The 26,004-nt window shown below is 37.2% G+C and overlaps 1 protein-coding gene across 3 annotated transcripts in view; it reads right to left on the bottom strand.

Moving 5' to 3' along the window:
* The window catches only part of PARD3B (par-3 family cell polarity regulator beta), a 422,752-nt gene that overhangs the window by 223,885 nt on the left and 172,863 nt on the right, over positions 1-26,004 (bottom strand). For all 3 annotated transcript variants that reach the window (XM_086465416.1, XM_086465413.1, XM_086465414.1), the window contains exons 5-7: positions 15,338-15,429; positions 4,870-4,956; positions 949-1,074 (exon numbers count right to left, since the gene is read on the bottom strand). In XM_086465416.1, coding sequence (XP_086321542.1) covers positions 949-1,074; positions 4,870-4,956; positions 15,338-15,429 — 305 coding nt within the window. The remainder of the gene's footprint in view (positions 1-948; positions 1,075-4,869; positions 4,957-15,337; positions 15,430-26,004) is intronic.

The following is a 26,004-nucleotide window of genomic DNA, read 5'->3' as shown; positions in this document are numbered from 1 at the left end:
GTATGACAGCAGAACACATTTACCACCGAATACGCAGAAAGCAGTAACTCAAAAATCTATCAGGAGGCAAAAAAACACAGCCTGAGAAACAAGGTGATACCTACACTACAGAACTATGCTGGTTTTATGAAAACTTATTTTGCAAATATTTATTCATAACAGCAAAACTATGTATCTGATTTTAGACTAGAAACCTTGAACATTTGGCTTACTGTTTAGAAAGTTAATCCTCGACTCCCTCAAGATCTCAATAGGTTTTTGTTATAACATAAACAATCACTTACCTGTCTAAACATATGGATTAAAAGTAAAAACAAATTACTTTTTAATTACTACAGCAAATATCTGTGAAATTTGAGAGGCTATTCTTTTGTGCAACAATGTCACATTAATTCACAGCAAATAAAAGCAACCTGTTACATAATCTGAGACAGATAATAAATGTCAACAGATTTTTCATAAAAGTCATAGAGGTAAGACTTAACCATTTATCTCAACTAACCATAGTTTGATAGTACTAGTACTTTTTTAAAAGTAAATGCTCAAAAAGGTGCAGCACCAAAAAATTTAATCTTAATTCATTTGCAAAAGCACATTAAAAACAATGCTGCAATGTTGACTCATTCTGAATGAGTCTTATGAGGAAAAAATTACAAATAAAATATGGAAAAAATCCTAGAAGAATTAAAAAATGAAGATAATCATTAAAAAACTTAATGCTATTTAAATTAAGTAAGCACAATAGGTTCACTAAGACTACAAGAACATTCCCCTCCTAAAATTTCACCTTACTTGGAGGTTTCAGAAAAAAAATTATGAAGTTTCTGCCAGGTATCAGTTTCACAGGCATTTGATCCAAAATAAATATTAATCTCTTTGCATGAATCTATAAACACAGCATTGTATAAAATCCTATCTAGTTAAAGGTAGCAGTAAACCAGCACTTACTGTGCAAAGGTTTTATCTGTAAGGTCCATATGGTTAATCTTCACAATGCATTCATTTTCATGGAAAAGCCCATCACGCCTAGATCTGCTATTTTCTTCAATGCCACGGATGAAGAGTCCTAGCATCCTAAAAGGCAAAAAAAAAAAAAGTGAAAATGATCCTTATTCTGCTGGTATGAATTTACAGCAACTAAAACCAGGTATTAATCTCTCCTGTGTATCACAGAATCACAGAATGGTAGGAGTTGGAAGGGACCTCTGGAGATCATCTGGTCCAACTCCCCCACCAAAGCAGGTCAGCCTACAGCAGGTGACAGAAACACATCCAGGAGGGTTTTGAGTATCTCCAGAGAAGGAGACTCCACAGCCTCCCTGGGCAGCCTGTTCCAGTGCTCTGCCACCCTCAGAGCAAAGAAGTTTTTCCTCACGTTGAGGCAGAACTTCCTGTGTTCCAGCTTGTGCCCGTTGTTCCTTGTCCTGTCGCTGGGCACCACTGAGAAGAGCCTGGCCCCATCCTCTTGACACCCATCCTTTAGACATTTATGTTGAGATGAGACAGAGTAGACCATTATGAAGCGTTTAACCTAGAGAAAGGACTTCCAGCTCTCTCTCTAACTAAAAGGGAGGTGATTGCAAGAAACATCAAGCAAAATTGCCAGACAGTAATGCTATACTACTTGCTAGAACTTCAGGAAGCATTAAGTCCTGTAGGTCATACTTGGAGAAAAGAGGAAAACACTTAGATCTCCCCATCCAGTTAAAAATTTGAATGTAGATTATGCAATATTTTTCTGCCACTAAGTAAGATTACTTGCTCCAAAGAAAAGCACAAACAGATTAAAAGTAATTTTCTAACTCGACTATAATAAACTAAACAGGCACTAGAATAAGGTAAAATAATAACCACTATTTCTACACCTGAGGAGACTCTGAAACTTTTCAGTTGCTAAAGCCCCTTGTTTACTTATTCACATCGGGAGAGCAGCAGAACATCAAAACCTAAGTTGTTTGTTACCCTTATGTGCAAATTGAAAACTGAGGCACAGCACAGAAACTTCTGATAATGTGTTAAATAAACAAGTGCAGGCGGTGCAAAAGTCCGGTGCAGCTAACTGCTGGGAGGGCTAGGCTATTCCTGACCTACCTAGAGCATGTCTCTATTGCAGACTACAACCCAACGTAGATATATCCAATGATACCAGTATAATGCCCCAAAAAACTGACAACGGCTTGTTTGTGAAGACCTTTTATAATCAAGTTTTATCCACTAAATTTCCATATCCATCAGCATACAGATGGATAGACAGATGAACTTTAGAGACCATTTTCGATTGGTTATACTCCATAAAAATATTAATGTGCAATTTCCAATGTGCCAGCACTCCAAGCACAAAACAGAAAACTTGTGGTTTTTTCCTCAGATTCATGACTGCCCCTGATAATTTAGTCCACTCAACAGATTCAAAGCACACCATTAACTACTTCAAATGATACTATATCCACCATGCATCTGATTTTAGATTTAATGTATAATAAGATTTAAAAATTAATATTTATGTCCTCTCAATGTATTTTAAGTGAAAACTTGGTTCCTACTGAATATTACTTCTTCAAAACATCCAACAGAAAAAAATTATTTAATCCATCACATAAAAATTCTCTTGCAACATGTGTTACCCTTCACTAAAGGATTCAAAGGCGCAGTGGTGAGGGGCCATAGCCCTGTTGATGACAAACAGCCCACCAGTGGCAATCATACACTTAAATCCTAAGAACTTATGAAATATAATTATGTTAAGATGCAAATCAGTAAAAGTAGAGAAACAAAAGAAATGACAAATTAAATCAGCTGCTCACTAATCTTGTTATGCTTGGATTGCCCACTTGTCCGAAACCTGTATGTGCTGTAGTACTTGCACGAGTGGCTTGAGTTACGTACACTGTGGCAGCTTAAATTCATTGCTGAATTAAAGTAATTTTTTCCACATCCTCTTTTTTTTTTGCATTATTTTAATGCACTATTAAATTTTAATTTCCTTTTTTAATGATATCTAAGTGCAAAAGAAAGTAGGGAAAATTATTTCCATTAGTTTTGTAGTTCCTGTATGAACTAGGATTTTCTAAATTAATACAATGTTTTAACTACCTCTAGAAAAATCTTGCTCTGCAGCAGTACTAGGCTAATGCCAGTGTTACCTTATTAGAAGATAACTTTACAACTGAAATAACAGACCAAGTTAGTCATGGCCAGCGTGCCCCCATAAATTGCATCTTGTCATTAACAGAAATAAAAGTTGCTCTTCTGTACTTTCTCACCTTGAGTTAAAATTTATGCACTAGTCTCAGGCTTAATTAAATAAGAGAGGCAAGCAATTTAAGTCTGTCTAGTGCTTTTACAAAGGTAGTGGTATTGGTTCTGCCAAGGGTCATAAAAATTTCAAGACAACTGTCTAAAGTAGTCCATCTGTCAGAAAACCCCTTTGCCCCAAGGGATCCCCAAAAGCATTTGTAAATAAGGACATATTAACATGCATACAATGTAGACCAAGGAACTGCACTTCTTCTTCATGGAGGACTTTAAAAGCTACATCCAACACGGCAATACTTCAGCACAGAACTGTGTTGAGAGTCACAAAAATTACTGATTTTAATAATTTGCAATTTCATTACATTTTTTACCTATTAATCTTGAAATACAGTGTACACACTACCACCTTCATGGCATGCCTACAACAAAGAACTACTGTCTGCATTTCAGGATGGGGTAACAAACACAAGTGCCTTTCTAAGACAGACAGGCAGCCTGCAAAGCCAAGGACACAACTCAGACCTACAGCTCCCAGCAAAGACCAGCTTTCTTTTTTAGACAGTGCCAACACTTCTCCAGGCATCAGGCAGACACCTATTTTCCCTTTTGGGTCCACTTTCAAACTCAGAAAACATGGACACACATAGACCTTTACAAAGCCATTTAATCCTTCACATTCTCTGTCCTACACGGAAGTTGACAAGCAAAGAAACATTTAAGAATTAGACAGTTTTTCCTTTTGCAATAACTGTCGTTGCGTTACAGGCAGCCATTTTACTAGAAATTAGTGTCATTTATGGCACTGTCAATTTCCCATCTCTTATTCAGAACTTCCAGTGTCAAATTAACTCTCTGGCTAAGCCTCTGTATGTAAGATTTCAGCCTAGAATTTTTTTTTTTTTTTTTACACATCTGAGTTAACATAGCTTGGAAAACAGCTATAATGAAAATGCTGACACAGTCTTAACTACAGTACATCAATATGAGCATGCTGCTATAATAGGTTTTTGTGATCTCAAGAGACTATGTTAAATCATTTATAATTAAAGTAATTGTATTGAGACAAAGAAAAGTTCATGGTATAGTGCACATTTTAGAAATGCTATACAACCAAATCTGAAAGGTGGCTCGAAAAATATGAGGCATGACCAGGCATGCAAATTTTTTTACTTTTCTTGTCCAATATGTCACTAAGGAAGGGCCTATGCAATGAAATCCAACTGGAAAAATCAAGCAACAACAACAAACCCAGAAGAAAAAACCCCATACAACCAAACCAAAGCCCACACCCACAAAACCGACCCAACACCACAAAAAACAACTAACACCCTAGCCCTCACACAGTTAGTATTACATTTTCCTACAGAGAATCTAGTTTACCATTCAGACAATAAAAACAGAGGCAATGAAAAGGACATATATGAAGAAAGGTGTGGTTATTGTCTTATACATAACTTACACTAGTAAATATTTTTGTAATGGAAGACAGTGTCATAGACCAATTTTCTTTTAAGCATTTCTTTTCCTTATGGTGAAATAGTAGATATTTTAAGAGAACCACAACTGAAGTCCTTTCATTAATATATTTCTTGAGCAATGCAGAAAATATCTTACCTTCCACTCAAGGATGAAAAAAAGGGCACTACATGTATTCCCAAGGGTCCACCTTCCCCAGAAATCTCCACTGTTTTTGTCATTTCACTAAAAAAGAGCACAGGGAAATAAATCTCATGCTTCTTCACAGAATCCTCTATGTTAAAAACAAATTCCTGATTGATCAGATAGCAGAAAGGATAGAAAAAAATATTTGACTCAGAGATCACCAATACATAAAAATATGACGAAATGTTAAATGGCTATCAAATTACTTAATTTTTTTACGTTAGCATTTGTGTACTTTGAAAGGGAAAGACACCAAGTACTAGACATTTTCCTAAGTCAAGCCTTAAGGAAATTAACCAGAATATTAAAGAATAAGCTTTTAAGTCAGAAGTGACTTCATCATTAAAAAAGAATAAAAAAAGGTTATTCTACCTGTTCTTAATTTAAGCTCCACATGAGCCGCTTCAGTCAATTTCCCCATGTGGACACATTATAAACATGAAGATCGCACATTAAGGACATCATGCCAATTAGCAAATTAGTGAAATCATATTTAAATATCTTTATTTCTGTCTTCAGTTGCATATAACCTCACTGACATAGAACAAAATAAATTGTAATCAAAAGTGCAACTCAGCTCATTTTATCAGGAAGTTTCCTTCCTCAAATACCGTTATCAAAAAACGCTATATTACCTCTGACAGATTTTTGCTGTTTCATTTCCTATTGAGTATTTTACACTGCCAGCCTTACAGTGACCTTAACTCTATTCTGGGTGATCATAACTTCAATAAGAGGGTACTCGAATTGGCTAGAATATTTTTTTAAAAGAGAGGGAGCAATGAGTAAGGCCTGCATTCTAACAGAATCTAGCTCCTTCTTTCTATACTAGTCTACATCTTCTACATCTCTACACACACACATATACCACCACCCCTCCCCCCCAAATTATACTGAACACTATAAAACTCAGATAAGTAGCCAGTGGACAGCTACTGGATATTTCTATTTACTTTAGAACACCCTAATGCATTCAAGCTATAAGAAGCTCTATGCTTGCACACCAATCCTATAGCATTTATAGAACACGTAAAACTGAACCAAATGGCTGCTCTATATACTGCCATGAGTTAAAGATTCAGTCTAACTGATGCAAGTGCAGGCTGCCATTGAGAAAAAGAGTTCTGACCTTTCTCCAAAAACTACGCAAGAGATGTAGAGAGCACACATTTCAAAGATGACCAAGCTGACTATTCCACTCCACCCCGCCCTACCCCCCCGCAATGAGTTTTCCTACTACAACTTCCTCTGGGATCAGAAGACTGATCTCACTGACCCATGCTCTTAATGATCTTTTGATTTACACAAGAATTAGCAGAAATGCACAGGTATAAGAGGAATCTGTGACTACCCTTGAAGTGGCAACACACAGTTACATTGGATTAGATACAACATAAAAACACATGGCACAGCTAAGCCCTCTCACAAGGAGGACAATTACTGCAAATAATCTTAGACAAATTCTGGCACTGTTTCCTAATAACACAAGAATATACTTTTTGTTGTTGTTGTTATGAACCTTTATCCAGTTGCATAACAATTAATCAAAAGCAACTTGCCCTAGACACAATAATTCTTAGCTTGGTCAGCTAAATATGGAGTCAGACTGGAAAGTAAGTTTATATCATTTTCTGTTGGCTTTGGAGTTTGGGTAGGTGGTGGTGGCGGGGTGTTGGTTTGTTGGGAGTTTTGGGGAGGTTTTGGGGCTTTTTGTAAATCATTCTGCCAAGAAGGCTGATACTGGAATGAATTTATATCCCATAAAAATGAAATGGACAGACCCTGAACAACAAACCACCACTGATCCAAACATAACAGATTTTCATGTTACTATATTTATAACACAGGCACAATCAACAGGCATTTCTGTTCGCTGATTTATTTTTTTTTTCCTGTATTCCCCTCTCTTCATGAATCAAACAGGGAAATCCTGACAAAATCTGCCTGTAAGTTTCTTTAGAAAACATTTTTTCCAGTGAACCTTGTCAGAAAAGCTAATCAGGGTGGTTACCAAAAAACTCAAAAATGCATGCATAGGAAATTAACTCTTCTTTCAGTTCCATCTTCTACTTCCTCCAATTCTCTTAACAGACAAAAAAAAAAAAAAAAAAGGACTACCTTTATTGTCTTTTGAACGCCTACAGAATCAAAACATATAAGCAAATTAAGTAGCCAAATCCTACAGATCTAGAAAATAATCAGTAGTATTGAATGGGTTTTCATTTGTACAGGGAAAATTTAAATAAGTTACAGTTGTCCCCAGATAACCCTGAGTTGCTTAAGTACCCCAGGGAAGAGATGTCTTCCTAAGCAACTGTAAAACAGATCAGGAATTTTTTTGAGAGCTATCACGACAGACAGGTTAGCTGTCACATTAAATCAATGCACTTACAGTTATAAGCAGGCTCAAAGCCAAAGAAAACATACAAGTTTATTTTTTAAATCTAAGATGAAACCTACACACTAAGAAAAATAGGTATCTTTGTGAAAAGAAACAGCCCACATGTATATTGTGTATTACTTTCAAAAATATTGTGGCACATCCTAAAAGTTATGGATGTACTAAACCCTAAATATCCAGAATAAGAGCACACTCTATATACATATGTAAGAAAGTACTTTAAAATTGTATTTTTAATCAAAAATCTGAGTCAGAATGACTTTTCATTCTCAAACAAATGTGATTCTTAGTTGCATCCAAGAACAAAACTGCCCTTCAAAACAGCTTTAATAGATCTTTGAGGACATAACATTTTTATATTATACCTATGAAAGCCCATCAGTTAAAAAATTAAAAAGCAGGATATCTGGGATTCTGCTTTATTATTTTTTTTTGTTTAAGAACCTCAAAAGATTAGAGACTCAAACAAATTTGACATCATTCACTCATGCTGCCCATCTTCCAGCAGGTTTAATCTGCCCACAAGAACAGCTGAATTCCACAGTGTACTATTCGACACTGGCTTACAGTTTACACTACACTGGAGACAGTATTCAGAAATAGGGCATGGCTGAATGATAACCTAAACAGGATGAGCTTTAAGAATACTAATTACTAAACTCCACAGGCACAAGGGACATCAAGGTGCTGGGACTCTTCAGTTTGACAGAGTCAAGTTAAAAAACTGAAAGAAGGGGGTGGGAGAATGCAGAATGGCTTTCCACTGCTGGTTGACAGCTGTGATATTGACAATAGAGAGGGTAATCTATAGATTTTCTGCAATATTCAATACATTTTAAATAAACAAACTCCCAAAACAGGAAAAACTTAAATTCCAAAAGTTAGTAACCTACTAGTGATATAATCCTATTTCAAATCTCCCCTATACATCTTAAATGCATTTTGCACTAAAAGAAAAAACCAAGTCTGGCGTACCAAGTCCATATAAAAGACCTGAAGTCCAACTGCTAGCTGGAGATGAGAGGGTGGGAGCATCAGTGCGTGATGTACAGAGCGTGCCTCAGTGTGCTACACTGCTAGTAACACCTGCCTGTTCTCCAAGGAGCAGACAGAGCTCCTACCTCAGAAAATACTGTCCTTGCTGAGTGTGCAACCCAATTTCTACGGAATATGTACAGATATATTCTTACAGCAATCAAAACAAGTGAACTTTTAAAAAGCATTTATCTCTGTGAAATATATTAGAACTGCAGGGTTCGCCCCAACTAGAAACACGGCACTCGGGCTTCTTCAAATCCATGCTGGTACATCCCTTCCCCTTGCTACACTAAAGGTGTCTCAGAGTTCTCAGCGAAGAGACAAAACCTGCTTACCATGACCCAACTGGGGCATCCAAGACCACATTCAACACTGTATTATTGATTTTTAACCTGAAGAAACTGTCATCATTTACTATTTAAATTCTTCATTGCTTGATGTTTATTGATTTCTGCCAGATTCTTTACAGTCTATCACATTTATCAGGAAGGCTTGCCATGCATACTATTAAAAATGTTGATGAGTACAGCTTATCAAAGAGAGAGCGAAGATGTATGCATGTGTGTAGTGAGCATGCACAGCAGTCCGTTTGTAACACGGAAAGCAAAATGTAAATGGAGTGCTGTACATTCAGCAGTGCATATTCAGTGGTGAATCAGTCTGATCTTCAGATTGGCAGTGCCCTTGCTGTTGAATACTATAGCTCCCTCTCCTAAAAACTGTATCAAGAATTAGCAGTCTGTCAGTTATGCAATGGGAAAAGATCTGTTAGCGGAAAGCTTCTCTGCAAACTATCCAATAATACTGAAGAATCAATCTCAACCACTGAGCACACAGATGCTTAAAAGGAAATAAATGTTTTAGAGTTTTGCAGCAGGACCTGGTTCACTAAGGCACTTTGACCTTCCCCAATTACAAATGCTAGGAGAATCTTGGCAGGATTTCTCTTGGAGAATGCAGTAGCTGCAGCCTGAAGTGGATTAATTGTTTTGCAACATACTGAAGTCATTACCATGGAAAAAGCTGCTTTCTGCATGGGTGACTGGGCAAAACTTGTCATCATGTGCACGTCACAAGAATCTACTGCCTGAGTAAACACAGACCAAGTATTTATCATTCCAATGGCACATTCTTTTGTCATTTTAGTCTTACTCGACACTTGCACCTAAGTCTTCAACACAGCCACAACATGTCGAAGCAAAAGTGTTTGAGTAGATCATTGAATTCCTCATATGCTTTTAAGAAAAGGTACAGATTAGTAAGCTGCTGTATCTGGAAAAAAACCTCTTAGCGCAGGATGTCAATGTTTCCCTTGCAAACAGAAAAGCACAGCTCATATTCTGAATGCACTTTGTGGCTTTTTTATTTACCACAGCCAAGCAAAAGGCAAAGGAAACATCACTCAGATGCAGAGAGCTCACAGATGAAGTTAAGTTGTACTTCCTTGCTCGTTCTTAACTTGCGCCTCCAGCTCCACCAGTAAATGCTGCTGCTCCAGGGAGCATCCATTAACAAAGGGTACTGACATTTGGCAGAGAGCACAGATCTACATGTGATGTCAAGTTTATTCAAGGGAATTTTAAAGATGAAGCATGTTCCAAATAAATAGGGTGATGACTCTGTCCATGTACTTCTTTCACATACTAAAACAGTACAGTTGCTGATGGTAATAAAGTATTTGTACCCATTCTTCCAGAGAGGCTTCCAGAGCAGTCAAAACTAAACTAAAACTAAAGCTGTCAGCACATTTCCTACCCACCTCCTACCCCTTTTTCCACATTTTTCCTTCCCTCTTTCAAACTAGATGCTTAAAGCTCTGATGACAATGTCTTGAAAGCCCTGAAGAAGAAACTGGAGCTCAAGATGTTAAATAGTGTGAATACACTCAAATGATGAAAATCTGAGCAATATCTAAATAGGGATGCAGAGCACCCTACAAGGAGAGGAGAAAGCAACTGAACATGCAGAGTCAAGAAGGAACTTTCCAGGCCCAGTTAAGGAAACTGCTCACTCTCTTTCAGAAGAGACAGATACATTTCAGCTGCTCCATTCTACACAAAACTGAACAAACTATCCACAAAGTTTAAATATTTACTATGAAATCACGTCAGAATCTTCCAGTTTCAGGTTTGAAAAAGTAACCAACCAGTCACCATCTCCTAACTAAAATGCATTAATATAGTAAAGATGTTACTGTAATCCAGATTTTTTTCCCCTACTAAAATTAGTTAGTTCTCACGAGATTAACTGCCTAAAGGTTTAAAGAGAAACCAGACAAGCTTGCAGGCTTTTTTTCTTTAAATCGAGTTGTTCCAATTGTGGTGTTAGACTAATGAAAGACACAGCAGGTTAAAAAAAAAAAATAAAACAGAGAAGGAAGAAACACTGCAGTTACACTTTAATTATGCATCTACAGTGCTTAAACCAAGGAACTGACTCTGACCTCTGCTAAAAAGAAGTGGGAAGACAGCAAAACAGAACATAATGAAAACACGTAATGAATTATCCATGCATAAATTACCCTTTGAGTTCCAATTATTCCACTGCTATTAAGCTAAACATCCACTTCCAAGCAGATTCGTGCTTACTGTTCCTTAACACAGTCATTTTTACTAAGAAAACCAAGGTTTCCAAAACCAGTGCTTCTACGTATAGGGTGCTAAGGGATTCAATGTTAAAGGCTGTGGCAAAGTTCTACCTGACTTCTGTAGAGTATCAACACCCTGCTGTTACTTTAAAAATCTTTCAGTCCAGAACATGAAGGGAAGCAATGAAAACCACCAAATTTTATACGCTGCTGGCATTAGCTTGGCTTCCCTTACTCTGAACACCACCTTCACTAGCAAATAAACAAAAAATCCACCTTCAGAAATCACAAGATGATTGTCAGTAGTCCTGTCTTTATTTATTCCATTAAAAAGGTGCCAATGACCCGAGGTTTCAAGTCTCTCTTCTAACAAAGTTCAACTCTCAAAAGGTCAAATTAAAATTTTCAGACTCCTGAGGGATACAGTCCTGAAAAGTTTCCCAGTACTTTTACAGTGAAATGCTTTAAGAAAATCCAGGCAAAGAAACTTCATCTTATTAGTTTCTGAATAGAGGAGCTAAAAATCCTCCACACTGCCACTCATTTAATTTACCCAAGGTGCAACTAATTTTACCCACTTAAATCACTGAACTGATTTTCTTCAAATGGAACAGTTTTCCTACTTGAGTGGGATATATAAAACAAGCCAAGTGTGAAGCCTTTAACAACTGACAAGGCTTCACAATCGTAAGATATTAATCATGGTATTCTTTTCTTTCTGCTTCCCTCTGAAATACCCATTATTGGCTGTAGTTAGAGAAGGAACACTGACCTCAGTCAGGCTGGTGCTCTGATAAGAAGGCTTGGATAATTTTCTTAGGTGACTAGCTGCTATTTTGCTTAAGTGCTATAGATCGTAATGATTACCAAACTCGGTGACAGGAAGGAATATATTCTAGTGAAAGCAGCAGGGACAATAGCTGTTTTCTTTCTTCCATAGCATGGAGTAGCTCACAATTAGGCTGAAATATTAGCTTTATTAACATCATCTAACTTAACATGGCTTATTTAAATGAAGGTTTAAGGTAACAGGACTTGGTGTCCTTCACGGTCCTAATGTCTTTGAAATACAAGAAAGATACCTGCACAAATCAGAACTATAAATAATACTTTCTTCCAGAAATAACAGTGTAAAAGGAATCAAATTAGATATTAACATGCTAGTTTTACTACTTGTGGAAAAGACAGGTTTATTATTTAATATTATTTTATTAATAAAACCTTTTCTACTCATATTCAATCAAATTAAGATACCAGTAGGACAGATAGATGGTCTCTAGTGACTCATTATTTTCCTTTATAAGCCTACTACTCCCAATGAAAAAACTCTTTGAAAACCAGTCAAAATGAAAAAACTTCTTAATTTTTAAAGAAAAAGCCATACAAGAAATCAAAATCACTGCCTTAAAATTTAAATTCTTTGACCTTCGAAATTCCAGTGACTTTCACAGAAATACCAACTAACTTTGCTTTACCAAATAATGTGTTCTGAATTCCTCTTAAGTTCACTGTTTAAAGAAATTGGAATGTATTTCAAATACTTGACTATAATTCACAATTTTGAGGAAAAAAATCCTCATACTACCCATCTCAACACTTGCAGGCAAAATAGTGTTTTTAAAAATCTCCTCAGGACACAGGAAGCACAAGCAATGTATATTTTGGTAGAATTATTCTACTGTGACACTGCACTTAAAGAGACACTGCTCCTTTCTCTTTACTTTGGTTTTTGGTTGGTTGGGCTTTTTTTGTTGTGGTTTTGGTTTGGGGTTGGGGGGGGCAGCGGTGGGGGTGTCAGTTTGGGGTTTTTTTTCCAATGTCACTCCTTAATGCATCAATCTCAATCCAGATTCGGACAACTCATTTTATCTCAAAAAAAAAAAATTACAACCAGTACAGAAAAGTTCTTGGGAATATCTTGTTCTGGACAGCTTTCCCTCTGTTCCCTGTGTGCTCAACACACTGACGCTCAGGCATCAGTTGAGTAGGCCCCAATCTATATTCTTTATCACTTGTCCTTCCATACTCCTCTGTCAAGACAATTTGCAGAATTCAGCAAAAATCCTAAGCCTCCTAAGGGGCATATTATCGACTGTTTTGTGACATGCCAGACAAGACCTGGCCTTTTCAGAAAACTGAATAGCTCTGAAAAGCATCAGAGATCTTTCAAAACATCAATGTTTCCAATGGCCACCAAAATCAGTTTATGAAGATTAAAAGCAAATGAGTTATCACAACCGTCTTCTGAAGAATCTCAAATGCAGGCAGTGACTTGTTTAACTCAATATACAATATGCTCTCTGAAAACTCTTAAGAGGACTTAGATGATCGAAAACACCCTAGTAAAAGCACAAGGACAACAGTAAATAGGAGTATTGAATGCACAGAGCTTGATTAATCCCCATTACAAATTAACGGATCAAGAGACAAATGAGTGCATATATTTGGTGATGCATAATAATTACCTCAGGTGAAACAAGCTGTAGAAGTCTTTAGCAACATTCCATAAAGAGAAAATAAGCATTAGCAACTAAACTGACTAAGTTCTATACCTGCATGATGAACACTAATCAGCTAGTGTGTAACTCAGGAGCCCGGCAGGTGCAGAGAAAGCTGGAAGAGCACTCCAGTTCCTTTTCGTGATGAGACCGTTCTAAAAATATGTATCAGTACCAGCAGGCAAGAGAAGAAATGACAAAATGGCATACAAAGTAGGTGACAAGGAGGCCTCCAAGAGGGAGGAAAAATGCAGACAGATGAGTTGAAAAGTGCAACCTTACCAAGATGAAAAAATCTCCCTTAAAAGAAATTAGACTACTCAAAGAATAAGAAAAACTAAGAAATTAACTCTTTTTCATTGAAAAGACTAATTTTTGACATGCTCTAAAAGAAAAGGTGATCCTTCTACCCAAATCTTGTCATGGCCCAGAAGACCATCAAGGTTACAGACCCTGCTCTTGCAAAGTTCCTTACAGACTGCAGGTATATAACTTCATGCCCCTTTCCCAGACCTCATATCAGCAAAATGAGAATATTGACACTTGTTTTTTCTCAGGTGTTTGTGAGGATAAATGCTCTAAGATTAAGGCATGCAGATACTGTTTATTTCATGGTTTTTATTTTACACTGTTTTGACAAACAACTATAAGCTGCAGAATAATAGTAAATTATTATTTGCTGTTATCAAAATAGAAACAAATTAATTTTTGACACTTTAGCTGTCATGCAGAATTTTGCCATATAACACTTCTTAATTTAATCATACAAAGCACTATGATACCACTACAGTTCTGCAACAAACACCACATACTGGACAAAGGACTGAATTCCTTTGCCTACTCAAAAAGGTGACTTCAGCACAACCTGAATCACTAGTCAAAAGCGATACTTAAGCTTATGGAGGGCCAGGAGAATAGCAGCATGGGAACATTTTGCTCTAAATTTGCTAGGTCAAATCCTCTGTTAACACCACTGAGGATCTGACTAGCCTACTTTGTGACACTATATTGCAGCCTGGCTTGCTAATTTTAGTGTAACAAATATAATCTGTAAAATTATTTTTTTCATTTAATTTCAGCCATTTTGAATTTTCCCTGTGATTTCAGGAACAATAAACCCCAACACTCATTATTAAACCTCTTTAGAATACTGAGCTTCCTCTTGTTTCAGCTTTGCAGGTCTCAAATTTTACTGTATTGGGTTCCAGTGCATATTATATATTTACCTAAGTTTTACTCAAAATTTAGACTGGTCAAAATAAAAGTTATTTCCCAAACTATCAACGTGACCACTACCACCTTTAGTTATAACAGCACTGACCATCTCTCATTTGTTATAAAATGAAGGGAGGAAAAGGACGCATTCCATCTGACTACTCTAGTGAGGCAATGCACAGGGAAACATTGCAAATATCGGCTATAGCTTTCACAGTGTATAAACATACATATAAAATCTACTACAGGATTAGCAAAGTAATAACCTTACCATTCAGAAACAGAGGTGACATTTTAACTGAAAACATAATTTTAGGATTATACAATTCAGCTGACTGGTTATTTATTGAGATTTATCTTAAGACATTAAATACTTGCAAGACTGAGTAGAAAGCAAAAGCAGAGTATACAATAGTAGCATATTTCTCCCTTAGCCTTATACTACAAACACCATAATAAAATCATTCATATTCATCAATGAGGGAAAAGACTGTCATGCACAAATATGTACTTCAGTATGTGAATCAAATGCATTTTTAGGATGGGAAAGGGATGAGGAGGAAGAGATCATGATGACGATGAGCACAATGCAGAGTCACAGGTGCAGCTGGAATGAGAAGTCAGTCTTGTCTTGCATGTTGATAAACCACGCTTGAGTCAGCAGTGAACAGGTGTTCCTACCTGACAGGGAGCCGGGCCCTCGGAGCCACCAACAGTTCTGTGGGCCCAGTGATGTTCATCTCCCCATCCTGAAAGGACACCTGGGAAGCACCCTGTTGAGAGAATTCAAAGCACATTTTGAAACTGCATACATATTTATGCATATAGAACAATGGCTGTATTTATATTTTTGAGTTAATATTTGGAAAAGAAAACAAGGCATAAGTAACATCACCTCAAGCAACAATGAGGACTGAAAGACCCATTCTGTATGCAGCATGTGACACAGCATTTGGAGAAATGGGAGGGTATCTAAAGTTGTGCTCCTCACACCAGAGTCCCACCATGCTTCCCCTGGAGGAGCCTGTGGTACTGTTCCCTTGTCTGCCTATCAAACCTGAATGTTACTCTCTCCCATTCTGAGACACCTCCTTTCTCACAATAGATTCCACAGACTTTGGATAAACCAAATCGCTTTTTTTCTCCTCTTCCTATCCCTTAGTAGCATTTATCTGGTAAAGACATATTTTCACAGTGACTTCACAGAAAAAGAAATTATGTAACCATTTGGCCAGACATAAAAATACAGTGCACACAGGGACCTGATACTAATGCTAAAGCTCTTGAAAACTATATTTTAACTTTTTTGTGTGATCCTTAGACTCTTAATGCTTGATTATTTTTTTTTTTCCCCACACTGGGAGACGGAAAGAGGTACCAATGAGATAAGACCACTGTCAGCAGGTGATATATTAGCTTTAATGTACTGTACTTCATTGCGACCCTTATGGCAATAATGTAAACAGAGCAAAATCTGTAACAAAGACCTTCTTTGGAGAGGTCACGTCTGCCAGCTCTGCAACAGGTATATAGCTGGAAGACATAAATCTTCAGCTGTCAACACACTAAGAGAATTCAGTTCAGAACTTGATCTTAACTAGATAGAGCCTAAAGTTAATAATTATTTTTTTGTTGTTGCAGTGGTACAGTTTTCCAGTGTACATACTTGCCGTATGAAGTTGCCTCAAGGCAAAAGGTAGCAATGTTATTTATCAATTCCAAAGAACAGAGCCAACTAGATAGGTAATTCAGTTTTCAAGAAAAGGTCTACACTGTCTATTAAAACTTCTAATTTCTCTCAAAAGATGGCTTTACTAGAAAGACGGCTTTAAAGGTTTGGTGTTCTCATGATCTGTAGAACTTATTTTCAGCTTATAAGTATCAAGAGAGTTGGGTACAATAGTGTGTTGCTTTGCATTTAAAAAAGGATAAGGACCAGCCTTGCAAGCAAGCAGGCCCTTGGAATATAAATCAAGCTGGATCTCCTTTTGGTTCACACACAGCATTTGAACCTATGATATTGGTAGCAATTCTCTTTGTGTGTTAATCAGAGCACAAGCCAACAGACTTGGCTTCCACTGCAAGACCAATATAGCTCACTGAAAGCAAACTTCTGTAGCTAATGGAAGAACTATTTTAAAAATTGTATTGAGTATGTGCCATCTCTTCCAATCACTTTTCACAGCAGAACCACATGTCAAGGAGCAATTCTTGTTATATGAAGCATATTCCATACCAACCTCGTAAATCAGGACCTCAACCTCAAGCAGCGCATTAGTAACAGAAAACTCGACACACAACCTTCATATGTTGACTTCATCTTGAAAAAAGATAGTGCCTTGACAGCAACAGACACCAGAAAACGACAAACCTCTTAACAATAATGCTCCCAACACAGCCAACCTCCTTTAGCTAACCATTGAAAACACTGGTTCTACAAATGCTGCTCTTTTTGGGAGGTTGAAAATAGCCAAGCCACGAGCAGAGTTTGGGTTGTGAAGTAACCACACTCACTCTTGTTCCAAACACTAGCTGCAACACAGTGCTGTTCAGTGCCTGACTGAGAACTTGCTACACATACCTCAAAAACGTTTTGCTATTTAAAAGCCTCCCTCACAGTCTACACAAGCCTGCATAAGCTACATTATTTCTCTATTTCTGGGATTTTGGTTACTGTTGTTCCTGCTGTAGTGAAGTTACATCCCTACTTGTCCTTCATCCTCACTTCTTGGGAAACAGATCTCACAGTAATGACTAATAACGATGTTCAGAACACAAACTCATCCCATGTTTCTGTTGCCTGATTCACAGGTTTTAAACCACAAGGAACCATTTTTTGATCAACAATTCTAGTCTCAGATTTATTTGGTGACACAGCACAACATTAGTTAAGGGCACAGTTAAACTCCGAGGTAAGAGGTTCTTACAAAAGGATGGCAACCAAAAGCTTTCTTTTCTGCTAAAGACCACACCAGCAAAAAGTGTCTTGAAGCTGGATAAAAAGGTTATTATAGATATTAGAGGTATCAGACCTTCAGTAGAGATCTTCAAGAACAGATTTATAAACACATCACGAATGTTTCAAGGCATGTTCATTCCTGTGCCAGCCTTGTGAGGTGCCTGACAGTTCCACATTTCCACACTTCCATCATTCCACAAGATAAAACTTCTGTGAGGAATTAGAGGATGAAGTTTGGAGTTCGTAACTGCAATTACAGCTTGCTGCCTTTTTTTTTTTTTTTTTTTTTTTTTTTTAAATTTACAGTTAAAAACTCCTAAAGAAAAGTTACCCTCTTCCCCTCTCCTGAGCTGAAGTGTGCTGAGTGACTCCAGAAATTCCACCGGGGCAAGTTCAGTGTCACAGTCACCATCCTGCACACCACCACCTTTTTTGATTTGAAGGCATATAGTGCTCACTCATATCACAGATTACCACGTGCTTAAGTCAGTAAACACAAAGCCAGATATATTTAAAGGCTTAACTGATCAAGGAAACATTAATTATAACACTGAAATGATAACTGAGCTCTCAGAATAACATTAGAGCTCCAGTCATGTAACAATTACTACAAATGGACAAATCCCTTTCATACTTCAACATTTCATTAGAAGTACAGTAAATTTAAACGGATCATCTCCTGCTCAACTAGCAGGAGAGCAAACCAACAATGCACAAGTAAAGATACTACTAGAAGACAATAATCCAATGCACATAAAAATTTTCAATCTCTTGTTCATATTTTAAAGACCCATTTGTCAGTTTTTCAACAATAGCCAAATTAATGACATCGTCTCCTAAAACAACTCAAATTCAGCTGACACTGTAATAGATTTACAGTGACACAATTGCATTTTTCACTTAGGAAGTAGGAATAAAATGCAAAACAGTGTGGTAAAAACAAAAGCCAAGAAAACATATGCATTTAAAAATGGTGGAAGTTTTAAAATTTATTTACATAGAGATAATTTGAATTAGGTAACTTTTCTTAGTGCTGCAAAAAGCATGTTCTTCAAATTACAATTGAAGCAGAAGAGAGGGATCCTATTAAATAATAGCCATCTGCAAACAACTGTAACTCAAATGCTTGAAAGAGTCTCATATTTATTGTGTGACAGCTCTCAAATTAAGTAAACATGTATGTGTAACAGTAGAAAGAGTGACAAGAGTTCGTATCAGTAACATTTTCTACTCTGTGAACCTGCACAGTCTTCTCCATTCAACACTCAGCATGGACATACATTAGCACCAAGAATAAATATGCTGGAATCAGTCATGGGTCTTATTGAGGTTAGGAAGTATGAGAAATTCTCCATTTTTGTCTTTACTTTTTGAAAATGTTTCATAAAGCAATAGTGGCACTTAGGGACAGAGACATGAAAGTATCTGTTTCTGGCTAGAAAAGGAAGAGGGAGAGACAGGATTGACTGAAAACGGTCAAAACAACTGTTTGTATTTCAAACAAAGAGTGCAGCCTTGAGCAGCTAACACAGCAGACAGCTGCCCTGACAGCCAGGCTACGAACCAGCCCCATTGCTCTGTTTTCTCACTACCATTGCAACATAGAAAATCCGCGGTTTTGTTCTTTAAAACACTGCACCAGGTCTATTTCCTAGTGTATAGGTTATAGCGTAGTTTTGCATTACATTTTAGCTAAAAAGAAATTTTTTGTTGCGGTTCTTCTGCAGCAAAGTTTTGCACATTCACCCAAGAGTGGACTATACTACCTAGTCCAGTAAGACAGCTTTAGAAATACTCACAGGCCACCAGGAGCCATAAAAGAGCCCTAAATCACCTCAATTCTCCCTGGTAGGCTCAGAATACCATTCTTAAGATAAGAAGTAAGTTTGCAGGTAGTACAAAACTCCAAATACATCACTTTTAGAAAAGCTATGTAGCAAAAACCACCCTCTTCTATGTGTAAAGAAATTCTTACTAAACAATAACCAACATGAGACAAATCTCAGAATTAGATAAATTTGGAGCATATGAAGTCTACATAAACAACAGGAGAAAATCCTGAGTGCAGGCTATACTTAAGAGTACAAAATGGTCATCAAACACTAACAATAAACTTGAAGGAAATAAATAAGATCTATTAATAGAAGAAATACACATGGTATCTACTCAAATTAGGACTGAAGCAGTCTGGTACACCCAAGGGAAAGTATGTTTATCTGAAGCTTTCTTTTAACGATGCAGTTAAAAGTGAAAATATATGTCTGAAGTTCCAGTTTACAGTATTGTATTCCCTGGCGGCATCAGCTTTTCAAAACAAAGGAAAGGCATCCAAACCCTAAAGCATAAGGTCACAGAGCAGGGTGGCAGGCTGCAGAGCTTGGTCTCCCTACTTGGCCAACAGTAAATCTTCTTCCAAGAAGGTTCAGTGGGAGTTCAGATCCTACCAACAGAACAAAGTCAGACACAAGGAAACCTGGGGGTGAAAGGGATGCTTATTTTACAGATGCAGGAAATGTCTCATCTACTGCTCTCAGAATAGACAATTTTAATTACTATAGTGAAAAACTGAACATTTTTAGCAACACTTTCAGGATCATGTGAGCATTTCTGACAGCCAGAATGAGTTAAAAAAGCCATAGCACTATTTTTAGCTTTAAAAATTAGCACTTTCATAAATATAGCCAAATCAATTAGTCCATGTTACAAAGTAAAGGTGTCTACCTTTAGTTACAGCAACAACAGCTGACATTGCATAAAGAAGACAATCCCCCAATACCACACAGCTCAAGGCACACACCTAAAGACCCTTTTTCATACAGTAATAATATAACCAAGTATAGGTTAACATATGATAACCCTATTTGAATCAGCTACACATATCTTGATGTCCAGCAGCGAGATATAGTGCTGTTTTCAAATTCTGGCCAGCTCTACGTGGCTGCCTAAGAAAGGCTTCTCCACAGCTCACTTCAGTCAGTTGGGACAAAACGGTAAGTTGTGTGTGTATGTGCATTTCTGAAACGGCTAAGAAACTTTGTTTGACCACAATAACCAGTGCCCTTCATTATGATACTCCTTCTACCCTCAGACTGCAAAAAGAAGAATGCAGCAAACCACAGGTTTTAAAAATGTTTTAGACTTAAAATCAGTATCTAGATTCCCCCATTTGGCCTTAAATCCACAATGGGCCTAATCGAAGCTGTGACCCTTCTTTCATTAAGAAAACAGTTATTTTATCTTTATTACTTGCAAAGTACAGAGTTAGGCTATCTCAAGACCAGGGAACACTCTTGACAATTGAAACATGTAGCAAGTTATCAGTTAACAGAAACCGATTCTTAAAATACCTTTGCAGAAGAAAAAATTTTTTAACTGGGGAAAAGCATTACAATCAGAGGCTCTGAATAGGTTAAACATTACACACTGTAAAATACCAATTTTCAATGAGTTACACAAAACTCAAAGTGATTGAAACATGAGATATGAAAAAAAAGTTGGTGTCAATATCTGCATTCCAACTGCTTAGCTAACCTTTCATTACCAAGCTAATACCAGACTCTTCCTGGCCACACAGCTTTACATAACACTCAAAACCACTTCCTGAAATATATTTAAGAATGGTTCAGTATTGCAAAAGCCTGCATAACAATGCCTTAAAAAAAATCCCAGATTAATTTGTAACTTTCCCTTTTTCCTTCTAAATAAGTGTAATGAAATATTAAACAACCTTTGAAAACCAACCAATAATAGAAAATTAAGTTCCTCAGTAGGCTCTTAATTATTACAAAGCTTGTGCAAAAGAGAAGACGTTGATCTATAGACACGCAAGCCGTCATACTTAAACAAGTTTATTTATACGCACAACTTATTTACTTCAATTAAAAAATTCCTAACCATCTAACATCCCCACAGTATAACTCTATCATCAATATGTCAAGGATGGAAAAATCAATGAAAAGCAAACTAATAAAATGCTGCTAAACTGAAGGAAAAAATATTAGTGTTTGTTACTGCATATTTCTTATTTTTCCAGTAGTCTGCTTGATTTAAATCACTCCGTCTCCATAAAACATGCTAAGTATTTTGAAACAGCTTACAAGACCTCCATTTCACTTACTGATTGAACTACACCATCCTCTCAACTATTCAGAATGGAATTCATTTGAAATGGATAATTGATGCAATTGTGCAGTACCTACAAATGCAATTAATCCCTTGCTAAAGATGATTTTTAGCCAGGCAACAAATATGAAAATAAGAATCATACAGCTTCTTTCAATGTTGTCAATTGAAATGTATTCTACTGGACTAGTAAAAGATATTTTTCAACATAAGAATAGCTGTATGTCTTCAGGTATTTTTAATAATACCCAGGTGGATTCAGGTTTAATTAGACCAGCACAAAGAAAAGCCATAGTATGGAATGGCTTTTAGCAATTATGTGACAGTTTCAGGAAACACAACTGCAACATTTTCGCCCCTCTCAACTACCAATGGATTTCTTCAATATTGTAGTGAGAGATGAGGACTTGGCACTTAAAAAGGTATTTTAAAGCAAGGGCATAAATAGACACTCTTCTGGGAACTAGTCTGGAGTAAGAAATTATTACCCCAAATTGTTTGCTAACCAGTCTCTGCTGAGGGTTATCATCATAGCTGAACTGTACTGGTGGATTACATACACTGTGCTGCTCAATGCAAAAATCAAGCTGGCTGAAACCCCCTTTGGCAAGCCCAACTACTCTGGGCCACTTTGCACTGAAGCAGATTAGAAGTAACTCTATCACACACATAGTTCAACTAAGTGCTCAGTATCATCGTAAAGAGTAGGATAGGAACATCTTACGCACACACATATATTTTCAAAATTACTGCTTATGCCTTAGCTCAGTGGTCAACAACTTCTGTCAAAAGAACAGGCAAATTGTCAGTAGTAAACAGGGCTCTCACACTGAGAAGCAAGGGGGGAAGAATATCTCATGGGATTAAGCATGGGAGGCAATATCTTCTACCCACCTAATTACTACTGGCTCAAAGTCAGCAGGCACCTTGAAGCCCATGCCTTCTACATGGGCAAGATTTGTTAATATCTTACACAGTTCCACGGAGCACAGGAGTCAGCAGGAACCAAAACCAGAGGAGCTTCAGTTCTTCAGCGACATAAGCTACCTCAGCCAGTTTCTCACCTCTTAACTCCCACTGCGCTCTTCTGGAAATGTTCAACCTCTACAGGTAAAACACACCTTGCTGATAATCAACCTTCAAAATGTTCTTCCTAACCCTTCCTGCTCTATCTACTCCAAATTGTTTCCAGTCTTAACCATTCAAAATCTAGCTGAGGAGCATTCTCTGCAGAGAAACAGCAAGGCTTTGTTTCTTAAGTGCCCTAAAAAATAGTAAGAGCAGCACGGATTGTTTTAGGCCTGGAGATCAAACCTGTTTTGTATAATTTTGGTCATGAAACTCTCCAAGAGCCCTCAGATGAAAAACTTCTCTAACACTGAGGAAAAAAAAAAATTCCACTAGTTGTAACAGTACTGGAGTTCACAACTTTCTTGGCAGTTGTTTTACATGGGTGAAGGGAAGGAAGAGGTGCAGCTTGAGAGCCTAAGTACTTCCCTCTGTGAAGGGCTCAGAGAAAAAGAAAAACGGAAAAATTGCCTCAGTTAAAAGTCTCCAGAAGTAGCTTTCCTGCACATAAAACTCTGGACTTAAGCCCAACATTTTAAGAATTTCCAGGGTGAGGTGTGAGCAATGTCTTTTCCAAAGCAGCAGAAAGCTGCTTTTAAAAGCAGTGATAACATATTGATAAATATTTGGATCTAGCACCTCTACTGGCCAAGAACCAATTCTGAAAGTAAAAGGAAATGTTTCAGTAAAGGAGGGGGGGGGGGGTGGGGGGGTGGGGCGAGATGACAGGACAAACGCACCACACACCAACACCAACCAAAAAAACTACTGGAAACATAAGTAATATGGTTAATTTCCACAACTTTTTAGGAGCTGTCAATATTGGAATAATTACTGAAAGGATGGAGTAACTGGCCAGATATACGACCACTGGTACCTTTAAAACAGAGGATACGTTTATTAGCCCTCTCCCCAATTTGTCAGGCTGATTTTGATTGCCTACTTTGATCAGGTAGGCATTCAAACATCCATATGCTACTGATGTTTCCAGAGGGGTTTTTGTGATAGAAAACACATCAGACTTCTACAAGGTGTACAGACTTTTAGAAAATGTACCTTTATTTTCTACAATTAGAAAATATCAAGGTCTGTCCAGTATCAGCTAAAAATTAGTTTATCAATACCTGCAGAAAGAGTTAAAATCAATGTATAGCTCTTTTCCTGATGAAAATGATATTAACAGGAGAAAGTAGCACCAAAATTAGGTAGAAAATCTTACTGACAAGTACCACTCTACTGTTTCGAAGTGTGTCTACATGGTCTTTTGAAGACATACAAGAGCTCTCTGCCTGCACTGCAAGCCAACTAGACACTATAAAGCAGCATGAGGAGGCCAGTATGCCTAAGCCAGTATTATTTGCATTTCAGCAAAACGATTAATTTGAGCTTATCCATGCTAAGAGGAGAGAATAAAAAGATTCTGGCTGACCTGAAGCATAGCTACTCTTGTGTCTAGAGTAGACCTCTTGTGTTAGAGGTCATGTAGATAGATCCTGAGATTCTGCTAGGATATTAGTATTCATATTCTATTTACCTTTTAGTGTTTTAATAATATTTTAAGGACTATTGCTAAATTTACTGTCCAGAAATACATGGGTGGTCTTTAATTTACAGAGATTTACCACTGCTATCGACAACGGAAGGCAGTGAAGAAGCAGGTGCATCCAAGCTAAAATTTCTGATTTCTTCTGTATCATCCACTTGGAGACAAAAATCTGTGTTCAAAGAAAGTGCACAACCTTTGGACATCTGAGTCACTATATAAATTATTTGTAAGCATTCCCATGGCAACAAGCATCATTTAAAAAGTGCACTATCATTAGCTCTACAAATGCATACTAATTCCTTCTCTTGGTTGGAAACTGCCATTGGGCAATCAATATTGCGAAAATAGGAAATAAATTCATATTTTTACAAGAAAATCCACCAAATTTTCTCCGACCAGAGAAACATCAACATTATCTTCCCTAGCTTGACTCACTTTTTTTAAGCCTCCCAAGGTCTTTAATTGACAGAACCTTTTACAATTGATTTGCCAACTACAAATCTGTATTTTGACTCCTTCCTTATTTGTGTGAAGAGGAACTGGTTGTATCCCTTTTTGAAAGCAAACAAAAAATCTCTGAAACCATTATACATTACAGCAGGATAATTTCTTCATGAAAATATTACAGTGAACATCTAAATCTTACTGAGACAGTCTTATGTTTGATGCCACATCACCATGTCCCCCAAAAATGGAATTTGGATTTTATTCACACCACGTAAACAGCTAATTCTGAGCACTTAAAATAAAACAAAACAAAAACCACAAAAACAAACAAAACCAACAAACCACTAATGTACAACACAGAGAAGAAAAAAAAGCCTTTACAAATGTAGTTGCACTATCACATCAAAACTTCCTGCTTCTGCTATGCCAATATGCCCTCAATATTATCTGAAAGGCTTCTAAAGAATGTGTATTGTCTAAAAGCTGAACGTAGAAATGATACTTTAGTCTTGCATCTTTATTCCTTGCAATAAATCCTTTATTGAATTAATTTAGGTGTCTTTTTCATCCAAATGAAAATTACATATATCTTCACCACCACCACCACTAATAGTGGGAGTGAACAACAACAGTTTCCAGAATTTAAAAACCACACCCATTTTCAAGGTTAAAAAAGGGACTTCACTAAAGATTCTATTTGATATTTTGCTGCCAATTCTCTTTATGAAGGTAGCATATAACATGATGCCTTCAACAAGACAGGCTGGTCAACAGGAATCCATAGTTCTGTTGATTCTGTAACACCAAGGAAAACCAAATCATTACCATCCATCAGCCTGCCAGAGCCAACATTAAGCTTTGTCTTAGATCAGAAATCTCTACTCATTGCTTTCAAAATTAAACAGTAGCATCAGTAAAATGCTGTAATGGTATAAGAATGCTCCTTATCTCATTTTAAAAGTCATTGTCATAGCCATAGTTAAGCCAAGAAGACAGTCACTTCTGTAACCAACATCAGCTGAAACTTTGAAAAAGATGTAACTGATCATACTGCCCACATCTCAGGCATGCCTTTTTGTAACACACCACTAATTGGCAATAGCCCGTGATACTCCTTGCACCAGTAATTAGTGGATCACACTCACATCCAAAGACCACCTAGAATCAGGCCCACCTGGCCCACATCTCCCGGCAGACAGAGCTGCA

The sequence above is a fragment of the Leptosomus discolor genome, chromosome 5, assembly GCF_034619465.1.
Source record: "Leptosomus discolor isolate bLepDis1 chromosome 5, bLepDis1.hap2, whole genome shotgun sequence".
NCBI classification, from domain to species: domain Eukaryota; kingdom Metazoa; phylum Chordata; class Aves; order Leptosomiformes; family Leptosomidae; genus Leptosomus; species Leptosomus discolor.
Note: the sequence above shows the minus strand (reverse complement) of the source record. Positions and strands in the feature narration are given on the sequence as shown.